The sequence below is a fragment of the Periplaneta americana genome, chromosome 2 (assembly GCF_040183065.1).
Source record: "Periplaneta americana isolate PAMFEO1 chromosome 2, P.americana_PAMFEO1_priV1, whole genome shotgun sequence".
Lineage (NCBI taxonomy): Eukaryota > Metazoa > Arthropoda > Insecta > Blattodea > Blattidae > Periplaneta > Periplaneta americana.
Genome location: NC_091118.1, coordinates 67488617 through 67503598, shown reverse-complemented (window position 1 = coordinate 67503598; position 14982 = coordinate 67488617). Strand labels below are relative to the sequence as shown.

Sequence of the window (14982 nt, the reverse complement as noted above, 5' to 3'; positions counted from 1 at the left end):
TTTGGAATAAAATTATAGTTGGATTGTGTTTTGAATAGAAATTAATCCAATCTTCAAAGTAAAGGTCATTAGATTCTATAGTCATGAGCCACCTTTCAGCGAGGTTTGTTATCCCACGACGGTACTAGTCTCTGCTTTTTGATGCGAAAAATTCGGTGATACCCATTTCAACGGCTTCCAAGTTTTGGAAATTTCTTTCGCACAGGAAGTGGGTCATGGATCGAAACAGATGGTAATCTGAAGGCACAAGATTAGGGCTATATATCGGGTGTGGCAGCAGTTCGATTCCTTCCAATTCCTGGATTTTTTCCGTGGTTGTTCGAGCGGTAAGGAGTCTCGCAATGTCCTTTTGCAATGTAATTATATTTCCATTTACTATTGCCGGATACCTCTTTCTCAGAACTTCATGTACTCGTTCTAGCTGTTGAGCATAAATATTCGCATCGACTGCACGTATAGTGAGAGTCACATAAGAGCAGGTCCCAGTGGCGGTTCTTCGCGGGAGGGAAGGGAGGAACGTCCTCCTCACATTTTTCTTCCTTTGAAAGTAAATGCCAAATAAAATATGTGCCTTGAAATTCGAGGAAGATTCGATAATTTTTAAGTTTACAGCTATAAGCAAACCTCGGTTGATCGAGTTTTAAACGACGTGCGCTCATATGCTGCTAAAAAAACTATGAGAAAGATGCGAGATTGTTTGTGTGGAGGAAAGCCAATCCTTTCCTCCTTTACTGCAGTTAACAAACATAGACAACAGCGCACTAGCGGCCAGAGAAGGAAGCAGAGTTTTAAAGCAAGTAAATGAACGGATAGGGAGGAGATCCTCCTCTGAATCAGTTATGGGCGGGAAATAGAAACCGACTGGTCGTGCAGCAAGCTCGCTACCGCTGCCATCTAACGATGTTCATTCAACCAGACTATAACACATCTAGGAGGAGGCACATTAAAAACAGTTTTAACGCAATGCTATGAAAGACACCATATAAACTTTGTTTTAATTATAAATCAAAAATATTAATCATTGCACTTTATATAGGCTACTATTCATGGTTTGAAACTTTGAAGGATATTTGGAAGTTGAAGTCGGGTTTATATAAAACAAAGAGGAAGTAGTTCTACGTTAGTATCACAGATCTTTTTGGCCTCCCGAAATTCACTTCCATTCATTGTGTACTAGACAGGGCAACAGCTAAGTTGGCAATTTTGTACAAATATATTTGAAATTGAAAGTAGGTACTCCAAACTACATTATTTTTAACATAAAAAATTAGTCGTCCACCGGCAGCTTTGAACAATAATGGTAGTATGACTTTACAAGAACTGACATTCTTCAAAAGCATGTGATACTGAAATTGTAAAATGTACATGTGGCAACACAGATCACGTAGGTGGGTGCAGTGTTCTCACTTTTCTCAGATTATTTCCCATTCCCATTTCCGTAAAACGGTTCCGGTTACGTGTTAGTAGCTAGTCTCTTCCAACACGTGTAATGCTGTAGTGTACTCTAAAAATGCTGCGAGGTTGTTAATTTCCTTGTAATTGCTATTTGTGCAATTATTCAACAATGAATGGAAGAGAAAACGTAATATATTTTGAAAAATTTAGGAAACTCAGTTTACAAAAATAGAAGGGAAGGCCAACCCCAACACAACCTGGTCTTACATGTATGCATGTAGGCTAATTTGTGGCATGTTTCATTCAAGAAGGTGTCATTTCGTGCTGTTAACTTCTTTCCTCCTCTTAAGAAAAACGCAGGAGCCGCCACTGGCAGTTCCTAAACAGCAAATATTGCCGTCTTGTCAGTGTTGCCAACTGTTACCAGATATCACACGATCCTACATACTAAATGACTTATTTACTTATCGTACTTTATGCTGGAAGGTTATTCTAAATAATTCAATAATTTGTAACAAATTTTCATAGGCAAACTATACATGAAAGGGATCAACATGCCAAGTACAGTAGAACCTCTATTATCCGTGGTAATGAAGGGGGTGGAGTGAACGGTTAATCGAAAAAACGAATAATCCCTACCATAAAATGTTTTCATAAACTAAGTACATAATATTTTCGTAATTTCCTCCGTGATCTTTTCTTTTAATACGCTAGGTAGTGGATCAGAAGTTCACTAATTTAAGTCTTTTTTTTTTTTTTTTTTTACAATACCGTGTTTGATTTTCCGATAAGTCAGTTATTAAATAGTAATATGCGTTACAAGAGCGGTATGTTGATGTTTTCATGTTCGAGGAAAAGATTGAAAAAGCGAAACGTAGTAGTTACATACCTGAAAGAGGAATTTCTAATTAGTTGCAATGAAATCTCCATCTTGGTTTCTGTTCAATGACGGCAACTTTTAAAAACTAAAATATCTATCTTCAACATTGTTGCTATAAAATGTTTCCTGTGTTTACTATATTCCAGCAGGCCGTGATATACGTCTGTCCCCCCCCCCCCCAGTCTATAAGTGCGAACTTAAAACAAACAGTAAGGTTATGTAATGATTTATTTTTCATTTTAATATTTTAACAATATTATTTATATAACATATTGCAGTAATAACATCGGCATCTGGAATCTTGTTGATTTTTTCACGGCTTCCTTAATGTTACTTGCATTATAAATGCAGTAACTTTTGTGGTGTTGTAGAGTTTACTTAATTTTTGCAAATATTTAAAAACAATAATTAACAGTGCAATTTAGGTGAAATTGCAGTGGTAAGTTTCCAATTTATAATTATTACTATGTTAAACGTCTCTAAAAATAATATGTTAAAAGCCTAAAGCAGTAAAAATGAATATGGGGCTTAAGCGGTAAGAAGAGGGAAATTGTTATGTGTGTTACGTTGGGAATACTGAATGTGGTATTTCACACTTACCGCGTATTGGTTTTGTGCGGAAAGCAAGCAAATACGCACGACCTCGCACAAACATTATTTATTGTACTTATGTCTGGTTTTCAACGACGGGTTTTTAAGGCCAAGAAAACTTATAACGACTGTCTCTGGAAAGATAGGAATAGTACAAGTCTCATGTTGTAGATTTACAAATTTTATACAGTTTATATTTTAATTTTCATTCGCCTAAATCGCTTACAGTTCTAATTCATATCTCGTATTGTGATGTGAGATGAACCACATTTTTCTCTTTTCCCAAACCACTCAATTACTTGCACTTTTTTCTGTAGTACAACATGTTTTCTTTTGACACTTGTAGAAGACATTTTGCCTAGAAGATAAACAGTACGGCACTCGAAGAGTAGGCCATAATGCGTAAGGGTAAAGGTTTATAAAAAACACTCTGTATAAAAAATTCGTACTAATATAATGTACAATATTTCATATTTTTTTCTGCGAGCGAGAAAGACAGACGGATAATCCACCAATCGGTTAATAGGGTGACGGATAATCGGGGTTTTACTGTATTTTGCCTGGCAGTACGAAATTCTTTGGTCACGAGACATAACCTAAAAATGAATTTTGTTTGACCGTATGAAATTATTAGTACTAACTCCGAAAACTTACCTGACTATAGTTTTGAATTATAACCACAACACAAACTATACGAGAAAGGGATCAACATGTCAAGTATTTTGTCTGGCAATACGAAATTCATTGGTTTGACTAAACAATTGACTGACGAGACCTAACCTAAAAATATATTTTGTTTGATCTTAAGAAATTATTAGTACTAACTCCGAAAACTTACCTGACTGTATATAGTCTTGAATTATAATCACAACGCAACACATAAAATAACTATTATGTATTAATATTAATACTGATATTAATTAATTATTAGTATGTTCAAATTTGACTAGCTTCCAGTAACCGGCTCAGAAATCTAGTACAATTTTAATTTTATGGAACTCCAGTACCGATAAATATTGTCGATATTTGTCTCAGCTGCCAACATACCAGTTACAAAATCACTACCATTTGTAGTATTTGTCAGTATCGAAATTCGAAGATAATTCAACCTGCAAACTAGAAAATCACCACAATCCACTAGCATATGTAGTAATGGGGGGAAAATGGTTAGGTTTCACCCTTTGAGTATGAAGTAAGCTGACCCGGACTATAGGCCTACGTTTGAAACAAATGCTTCAGCGAATCACGTCTTCAAAATTCCGCCAGACATAATAAATTACTTTGGGGGATCACTCATGAGGCAACTAGACCAGGAGATAATGGGGTAGGATGGACAGTTCCTTTCCCTCCTCATCCCATTTATGGGGTAATAATTTGTTCTACAGCGCACATTTTAGATCTGTAAACGAGTAAGATAAAAATTATGCATTATGACTCTCCAATCATAAATGTTTTGAAATCATATAAAGCATTGCGACAAGGTCGTACTGCTTGTTAATGTTGATGGCTTATATAACAAAAACTGTCCTATTCTGTTTTTATAACAACCTTTTTCCTGTCAATATGTTTTGTTCTGGTCGCCTATAGGCTATAGTCTGCTCCAAAAATGACCTTGGGAGAATTGGAGAGGCAAATACGAGTACCGTAGAGTGGGGTGACTTTGAACGCCGAGGTGACTTTGAACAGTAATTTAGCGCCTTTCTAAAGCTGTACCCAATTGCGAAAAGAACTGTTTGTTATCAGTAAACTAGTTTAGTTTTTTTTCGCAATAGGGTACAGCATTTAATTTAGAAAGGCGCTAAATTACTGTTCAAAGTCACCTCGGTGTTCAAAGTCGCCCCACTTTACGGTATGTATATGTGTAAGGTTTGTGTGTGTATCTAATGCTCAGTATGTAACAGTGAAGTAATCTTCTTTCTTGCTTCCCAATATTTGAACGTAAGATTTACAAAAGTCTCAAGAGATTCACAGTTTACCAGATGTTCCACGTTCATATCATCTTTCTTCGAGCATAATAAAGCATTTATGGGAAGTTAATAAACCAATTCGATGAAATCGTGAGGCAATCGTGGCCAGTAATCAGTCTGAACATCCTCACAACGGATTTTTTAAACAGATCAAGATTAATTTAATTTTAAACCTTACAATGAATTTTTCCTTCTTAAATTTTGGAGTTCTGCTGTTAAGTTGACACAGGCCTAGCTGAGTCGGCAAACGTGTTTGCCTGCTGATCCGGAGCTGCGCTCGGCCGTGAGTTCGATTCCCGCTTGGACTGATTACCTGCTTGGGTTTTTTTCTCGAGGTTTTCCACAACCTAAGGTGAATGCCAGTTAATAGCTTGGTGTATACACGGTCTCATCTCACTATCATCAATTTCGATTTTAAATAACCTATAGAGCCTAAAAGACTTTACTTGTTATAATGGTTGGAATTACTATGCTCCATATTTTTACGTGGAACTACTTGCGGATGTGATCTATCGACAAATGCAAAACTTGTTTTCATTGTCTTCACCTTGTTCTCCATATATTCCCCATGTTCTCCTTGTATTCCCTCGTTCTTCTCCTAGTATTATTCGTTTTCTCATATTAGAGGAGAAGGTGGAAATATGTTGTTGTTTTCCTCATAATAATGGAAAATGGTGTGGCATATTACTTGGAAATCTTTATTGGCATACGAAGTAATTATTCATATACAATTTTTTAGTCCTAAACGTCAATAGTTGCAATAGATATTTGCATATAATTATTTTTTGAAAGAAAGACGAACTGGTCCTCTATAGGCCTAGGCAGTGGGGTCTAAATATGGGCTGCCACAAAAATTTGAAAATAAAATTGGAAAAAAAAACAAAGAAACATAAGTAGGAAACCTATGTGACATCAATGGCAATATTCTATAACAAATAACGCAAATCACGGTATAGTGAAAATATGGGACGTGTTAATGTGCTGATAATATGGGCTGTCTATTCCATATTTGACACACAGAGGTAGGATATATTAGCAGCATCGACTCATGAAGGTTTGTAAGATTATGTATGGCAATTGTTGTTCTAAATAAATATTACTCTTATGCTATGTGATTGATCTATTCTTAATCAGTGCAACACATCAAGCTTGAATTTTAAACACGAAATATATTTGTCAATAAAATTGAAACTACATACCAGCAAACACTTGAAATTGATGAAAAGCACAAAGGACACATCACATCCACATCACAAAGACAACTGGTTTGTGTCTTTGTGCACGCAGACTGATGGACACGAGATGTATTTTTAGAGCTTTTCGCTAGGTAACAACAACATATATAGTAAAAAACGAGGTAGCCCATATTACCACTCCTAGCCCATATTTCCACCTTCTTCTCTATCCTTGTTCTCCTTGTATTACCTTTGTTCTCCTCGTATTTTGTCCTTACAATGTCTTGTTCTCCTTGTATTACCCTTGTTCCTGTATTCTTCTTTTTCTCATTTTATTCCCCTTTTCTCCTTGTATTCTCCAAGTTCTCCTTTCATTCCTCTTTCATCCTTTCATTCCCCATGTTCTCCCTTTGTTCTTGTTGTGTTCCCCTTGTTCTCCTTGTATTTCTCTCTTTCTCTTTGTGTTTCTCTTTTTCTTCTTATATTCTCCTTTTTCCTTGTATTCCCCATGTTCTCTTTGTATTCCCCATATTCTCAGTGTATTCTCCTTGTTCTTCTTTGGTCTCCTTGTAGTCCCCTTGTTCTCCTTGTCTTCCCCTTTTCCTTGCATTCTCTTTGTGCTCCTTGTATTCTCCTTGTTGCCCTTGTCTTCGCCTTGTTCTGCTTGTACTCCCGTTTTCGACGCTGAGAAGGAGTTGTATTTTTACGTGACAGTCAATTTTCGAATTACTCCCTGTCTAATGCGGAGAAATACTCTTTGTATTTCTTATGTTCGCATTGTATACCCCTTGTTCTCATTATATTCCCCTTGTTCTTCTTTGGTCTCCTTGTAGTCCCCTTGTTCTCCTTTGTCCTTGCATTTTCCTTGTAGTTCTTGTATTCCCTTTGTTCTCCTTGTCTTCGCCTTGTTCTGCTTGTCTTCCCATTTCTGACGCCGAGGAGTTATTTTTACATAACGGTCAATTCCCGAATTACTCCTAATCTAATACGGAGAAAGACGTAGTTCTGTTTCACAATACAGTTTACAGAATAACTCGCTATAGATGAACTTAAAAAGAAAATGTCAGGACAAAAATTACGAGAATAACGGACATAGAATTTGAGCGAAAGAATATAAATGTATTTAAATTATATTATTAGAAATGTGTACCTGCAGACGTGCGCCATTTCGAGCAATCCCTATAAAATAGGTAAGCCTATAACAGCGTGCACAACCCGCGTCCCGCCACTATGTTTGCTGCGGCCCGAAAGTAAACTTTCAAACTTAAAATTTAAAAGAATATTTGAACAGACTTGTATTAGTCTATTAATTACTATAAATTACAGTAATCACCCTAATCACTAATTAGTAAGACATTTATGTAAATTATTTATTATTGGAGGATGTCTGTGGCCCTCCAAAAGAACATTTTTTTTAAGATTGGCCCGCAGTATTCATAAGATTGAACACCCCTGGCCTGTAGTATCAATATGAAATAGAGATACAGTTCAGTATATTATACAGGGTGTAAGGGGTATAAGTGTCGTCCTTTTAACAGTCGTCGGGGACGGTCTACAGGATCAAAAAATGTCCATGCAACATAGGGTCAAAACTCCTTATTTTATTTGCGTTATACTGTTTATATCGTTAGTAAAATTACGAAAACAATTACATCAGTAGGTATATCTAGCAAAGAGTTAATATTAGTTTAAATACATATTTGTGTGTTCTATTACGTTTTCGTAAAATTAAATAAAAATGCATGCTTAAATTTGTTGATATTCTGGTGTGAGAGACGTGGAAACATGTTCAGCAGGCAGTACTCTGCACAGGCGTAACTACGAGTCAGCTGAGTTCAATCTCCCTGTCCGTAGCTCTACTGCCGAGCGGATGACAGTTCAGTACAGGGTATTCAATAAACAACTTACAATATCATTCACAGTTAGAAATATCATACGTTATTAATTTATGGAGAAAGTCGTCGTAATTCAAGTGAGACAAGCTGATGTACCGGGAATGTTTTCCGCAAAGAAGGTTACCTAGTCGGTGAACTTTTATAACAGTTTCTCAACGATTATTAGAAACTAGGAGTTTTGAACGTGTCCGCAACAACTGGACTAGAAGATGTGATGCCTGCCTTCAGAACGACGGTGAACACGTGGAAGAGCTGATATAAATCGGCATGTACAATTTTCAAATTAATTTAAGGAGTTCGTATTAATACGAAAATAAACTGAACTTAGACAACCAATTATGAATGGTTTATCTGTAAGAAGTGGTTTTTCGTCCAGTGTCATGTCATCAAATATGACAAACTGCAAACTTCAAGTTTCTTTAAAATGTTACTACTTTACGGAAGCGGGAGAGATTAAAATTTTGCACTAGAAAAAAACGTTCGTGTGATTTTGTGCAGTAAACGATTAGTGTTTATTTTTTAAACGTACAATAAGAATTGGAGCAATATTGATAAAGTGGAAATTTACCATAATGTTCTATTAATGAGATTGAAAGTTTGTATTTGCTGCGCGTTTTATGTAAACAACAGTTGGCCTGGTCTGCCCCTGCATTAGAAGAGAACATCTGTTTTGTACTGGTATGTCTGCCCCGCTTGAGCTGTACCGTGTAGTCTACCTGTAAACTCCCCCCCCCCTTCCCATTCTGCAACGCGTGAGGCAAATTGTAAACTTTAATAATTCGTTAAATATTGCAATTAGAAAACAATTGTGAGGACAATTTTTCTTCCTTATGACATGAAGAATTGTCAGTTAAAATAATGGCACTTATACGTGCGTATATGCCTATCTATGTTCTTCGTGTTGTTTATCTAGCCTTGTTTCAATCAGTCATTCAATATGGAATAATAGGATGGGGTGAAGTGACAAAGACTATCCTAACTCCATTAATATTATTACAAAAACGTATCATCAAAATTTGTCTGCATAAACCACGTGCTTATCCGACACAATTTATTTATTCTGAATTTCAAGTACTAAAAATTGAGCAAATATATAAACATACATTACTAATTTATTTTCACAAAAATCAAATGAATTTTATAACTGAAAAACATATACATAACACCGGAAGAAATGTCCCAGCTCTTTTGGCAGAACCTAAATGCCACACTACAGCTGGATTAAGACACAGTAGGAATTATGGACCAAGACTATAGAATTCAGTATTGAAAAATAATCCAGACCTAAGCAATTTACACATTCTTAAGTTTAAAAATAAAGTGAAAATGTGTGTATGATATTTGTTAAATTTTATTATTATTTTAAGTGTTACTAGCATTATATGTTACTAATATGTATTGTATTTATCTGATGCATGTAACCTATAAGATAAAACATTGTAATAAATATAAAGAGATCATTTTCTTAATTAATAACAGTGTATATCTCCAATAAATGATTTCTTAGCATCGCCACAGATACACTTGATTGTACTTGTCACTATCTCTCTCACTAGAGAGTTATTGAAATTTATATTTTCCCCGCCATTCATAAAATATTTTGATGTGATACCTCTTGCACAAAAGGAGAGATCTATAACTGAAACTTGACTAATATATTTCAGTATTATTTGTATTTATTCTAGTAATAATGAATAGTTTGACTCGTAGACATTTGGTTTTTCAGCATTAACTTCCCATGGTTGTATGAGAAGATTCGAAGAGAACGTCAGGATGTAGACCTTCGGCTCCCCCCTACTACCAGTAATGCATCACAGTGTCAATACGGCGGTTGCTGTCGTCTGCGATACGACGAACTTTTTTGTTGATTTTCGAGTTCGTTATTTTTTTTTCTGGTTATTACATGCTTATTTAAGTTGTGTTAACTCTCGCTAGTGGTTTTATTATTTTATTTTACCAGTCATAGTATCTACAGTATTTTATTATTGTTAATATTTTTGTTTTATTATTATTATTATTTTTAATTTTATTATTATTTAATTTGCATTACTATCTTTGTATTATCTCCGTAACGGTCATTCTATTATTATTATTATTATTATTATTCTTGTTGTTACTATTATTTCTATTATAAACACTATTATTGATGTCTGTAAAATTTATGTAGACTGTACTGGACTGTACCCGAGCACGAGCATATGCTCATTTCGAGTAGGCCTATCTATTCTTATGTACAATTTCAAATGTAAATTTCTTATGTACCCCTTACACCTTGTATATTATTTACTCGCAGCTGCAAGCGGAAAGAAACTTATGGTATTAAGTTTGCTTTGTGTATATATCCTGACTCTTTGAAAACTCGCATTTATTTGCATATATTCCGACAATCTTTATTTCATTCTAAACGTATAACGAGTTGCCAGAAGAAAGGTATTGGTGATAATGGTGAAGACGATGTGTTTGCAGGCATCTCCGCGACAGGCACTGCACCAGAGAAGGTGGGTCGTACGTGTGTCGCTACGGATACAACGGCGTGTGCTCCTCGCTGCCCGTGGAGGGCGTGAGCGACGAGGACTACGAGGAGCATGTGTACAAGCACCACGTGTTCCCGAAGCAGTCCGCCAGGAAGCTGATGAGCGACCAGCCCAGCGTCGTGGCTGACGGGCAGCCATGGTCCGTGTACAGCGCGTCGCAGAACCTCGCCGCCGTGCTCAACGACCCCAACCGTGGCAAACAGGTACTATCTTCTTTATCCTTCATGAACTAGACCTAAATAGATCTGTTTTGGTCTCATATATAAGAAGTTACAAGATGGCGGATAGTAGGCAACGACACAAACAACGCTCTTGAGTCTTCTGCGTTATTCGAAGGTGTTTTACTGTATCTGTGCGTAAGCTTAAGTGTAAACATTTAACATTTAATTATATAGTTTCAAATCTATAAATCTGTACATTCTAAATATTAGAATGACAAAAAAAGCTGAAGATATGAAACGCGCCGTAATCGAGGCATTGCAGGACGCGAGCGTGTTGGAATGTCTTGCCAACATAATTCAAGGAGGGATTGTACTGGAACTCAAGAAAACTATTGAAGACAACTTCGCAGTTATTCAGAGTCCGAAGTCGTCTCTGGAGGAGAGGGAGTTAAAGATCGACGACCTGGGCCAATACCAACGGCGACGAACGACTCCGACCAATAATAGTGAAATTCTGCAGCTACAGGAAACGATAGGAAATTTGTATACAAACAAAAAACTGCTAAAAAATTCTGGAATTGTGTTGAGAGAAGATTTGACGCATGTGCGACATCAACTGTTGAAGGACTGAATCACAAAGTACGGTCTGCAGAACGTATGGACACAGGATGGCGCAATAATTGTGAAGACAGGCGATACGAAGAGGCGACTCACCCGCAAAAATGAACTACAGTGAGTCAGTGCGTGTTTCTTGGTATCCTACATAAACGTTTCATTCATTGTTTCTCTTGTTATTGAATTAGATTTAAATTTTTTCTATTTTTCTTATCAGAAAATGCTATTAAGGTTTATTTTTGCTTATCCTTAGTAGTTTTAGTTATTTCATTTTAGTTCAGTAGAGAATTTGTTTCTTGGCTTAGATAAGATTTTAAGTTGGCAGCAATTACTATTAGAAACAGAAATGGTCCGCCAGTTTCTGACACTGTGGAATACAACGACCCCTGTTCATCCCCAAACAATAGTGCATGCCCTTCAGTCAACTTCCAGGTACAAACCAGTCTTCTAAAATCCGCTCTCTCCCTCGCGCACTACAGCTGGCCCACATTAACACTCAAAGCCTATTAGCCCACTTCGACGAGTTCTATGACATATTTTCCCCACTTATCTTCATGCCTTATTGTTAACCGAGATTTGGTTAAAACCTTCCCTTTGTTCGGCTCTAGTCAACATAGACGGCTACACGTTATTGCGTAATGATCACACTAATAAAGGTGGTGGAGGTCTCGGGGCATACATTAGGTCAGATCTACAACCCAAAATTATATATTCTACTCCTAGTGAGTATTCTGCAGCCCCTGAAATTCTTTTTATTGAAATAACCGTATATTTTCAAAAATGTCTCCTTTGCGTAATATATCAACCCCCAAACATCAATAGAATAATGAATATTGAAGAGCCCCTAATAAACCATCTGCTTCATTATGAACACGCAATTATAATGGGCGACCTAAATACAAATCTGCTTGCCACCCAATCGAACTGCACGACACAACTATTGACAATGTTCCAAGCATGCAACTTGATAGTCCTTCCCCTCAATCCTACTCACCACACTCCGCATTCTGAGACCTTACTGGACATAATAGCTACAACAAACCGGGACAAAGTACTGACGCACGGACAAATACCTGCACCGGGAATCTCTGCGCATATTATCTACCTTGCTTATTCCCTCAGATACCCTCCAATTATTCGTAAAACAGTGACATATAGAGACCTGAGACGCATTGACCAGACAGCTTTAATGTCAGACGGAACCATGATTCCCAGACACACAATTTGAACTACTCCCACTCTAGATGACAAGGTTTCGATTTTTAATGATTATATTACACAACTTTACGATGAACACGCACCACTGAAATCGAAACGAGTGAAAAGACCAGCGACCCCATGGTTAACTTCCTCAATACGCACTATGATGACCGAACGTGACGCAGCTTACCGTAAATACAGAAGGACCAGATCTGAAGACAATCTGAGTACAAACAATTACGTAACAAAGTTACCCAAGAAATAAGAAATTCGAAACTTCGACACATGCACGACATTATTGGACCATCTTCAAACCCATCAGCACTATGGCGAGACTTGAAAACAATGGGCATAGGGAGACAGAATGACTAAGTAAACGACTTTTCTATTTCACTGGACGCTCTTAATAACCATTTTACCATGATACATTCACAACCAATTGACCCCAAGGAGAGAGAACAGAGAATGCACGACCTGTCAAACGAGCGAGAAATTTTACTTCACATACGTAACAGACTTAGACGTAAAGAAAGCTATAAAACGGGTAAGTACTAACGCTGAAGGAGTTGACTGCATCAGAATTGTTATACTGCGTAAAATCATAAACGTAATATTGCCAACTATGACGCACATCTTTAATACCTCGCTTATGACCTCGACATATCCGACCCTATGGAAAAAAGTTTATGTACGTCCCATTCCTAAAAATAATAATCCTTCAAACCTAAATGATTATCGGCCTATAAGCATCCTGCCCAACCTGTCAAAAGCACTGGAACGCATTGTTCACAAACAATTGACGGACTTCTTGAACGAACACAATTTACTTGACGAGTATCAGACAGGCTTCAGAACTGGACATAGCACAAATACAGCATTACTTAAAGTTACGGAAAACATACGGGAAGCCTCTGATAAACAAAAATTGACCATTTTGACACTTCTTGACTTCAGCAAAGCCTTTGACTCAGTTGACATAGATCTGTTACTATGCAAGCTCCGAGCCCATAATTTATCAGAAAGTTCAGTGTCGTGGTTTACCTCCTACCTTCAAGTACGCCAACAATGTGTGCGGGTCTGTGATCGTTTTTCTTCCTGGCGTACCGTGGGTGCAGGTGTATCACAGGGTTCAGTTCTTGGACCTCTACTTTTTTTACGATCTACATAAATTACATATCACAATCTATTAAACACTGTAGACATATCCTGTTTGCTGACGACTTACAAATATATATCTCTGCACCTATATCGGCACTAAATTACGCAATAAATGAAGTAAACAATGACCTAAAATCAATTATTTCTTGGACGAAAAAGTTTGGACTGAAATTGAACTCAGAGAAATCACAGGCAATTATAATGGGACATCAACGACTTTTAAGTAAATTAAACACAGGTGACTTATCTCCTGTTAAAATGAATGAAACTATTATCCCTTACAGTGGTAGAGTAAAAAATCTAGGAATTTATATGGACAAAAACTTAAGTTGGAATACTCAAATCACACACACACATGTAAAATAATTCTTATGAAAATTCACGCACTAAAAAGAATTCGAAATTTCCTTCCGTTGCTTCTCAAGAATTTAGTGCAGTTGCTCTTGATGCCTCATTTTGATTACTGTGACACTCTACACTGACCTTAACATGAGACTGACAGACTACAGCGTGTTCATAATGCGTGTGTTCGATTTATTTGCAACATCCGTAGATCTGACCGTATCACACCTTCACTAAATATGCTGTCCTGGGCCCATCTCAGAGAGTGAAAGAACTATTCACTCTCTCACTTTACTCTTCAATATTCTTCAAACCTCTAACCCTAGCTACTTAGCTTCTCGTTTTCAACATTTGTCCTCGTATCAAGAAATAGATACTCACTCACAACACCATATCACACTCTCCATTCCTAAACACAGAACATCCTTCTAATCTTCATCTTTCACCGTCTCTGCAGCTCATCTCTGGAACTCTCTACCACAACATGTCAGAGACTATCGGACTTTGTCTAGTTTCAAAAATAAATTAAAATTGCACTTTTTCAATTCAGATTCCTTTCAGTTATAAGCCCTTTTCTCTGCGATAGTTTTGTAAAAATATAGGCTATATATTTCTTTCCTTCCTTTCCCCTTTTTGTTCCCTTTATCAGCCAATGAATTTATTATCATAGCCTTTTTATTGTGAATTTTATTTAATATTCGTATTTCTTTTCTTTTTTATTATTATTTTATTACATTCCATTTTGTTATATTCTTCTTACGTTTTCCATATTACTCATTTATACTAAATGAGTTGCTTTTACTATATTCCAATTTATTTTACTTTCTTTTTGCTATTGTGGTATTATTGTCTTGTTGTTTAGTGTCGATTTTATTATGCTATTATTATTATTATTTTTTTTGTAATATATGTTAGTATTCTGTTCTTTAACTTTTTGTTAAATTTTAACTGTTCGTATACTTTGTGACCTGGTAGAGTGTAAGAGAAGACCCTATGGCCTAAACTCTGCCAGTATAAGTAAAGAATTATTATTATTATTATTATTATTATTATTAAGTTTTATTGGTAT

The 14982-nt window shown here is 36.4% G+C and overlaps 1 protein-coding gene across 3 annotated transcripts in view; it reads left to right on the top strand.

Moving 5' to 3' along the window:
- The window catches only part of scat (VPS54 subunit of GARP complex scat), a 181425-nt gene that overhangs the window by 47928 nt on the left and 118515 nt on the right, over positions 1-14982 (top strand). For all 3 annotated transcript variants that reach the window (XM_069817917.1, XM_069817916.1, XM_069817915.1), the window contains exon 2: positions 10370-10640. In XM_069817917.1, the coding sequence (XP_069674018.1) occupies positions 10370-10640 (271 nt within the window). The remainder of the gene's footprint in view (positions 1-10369; positions 10641-14982) is intronic.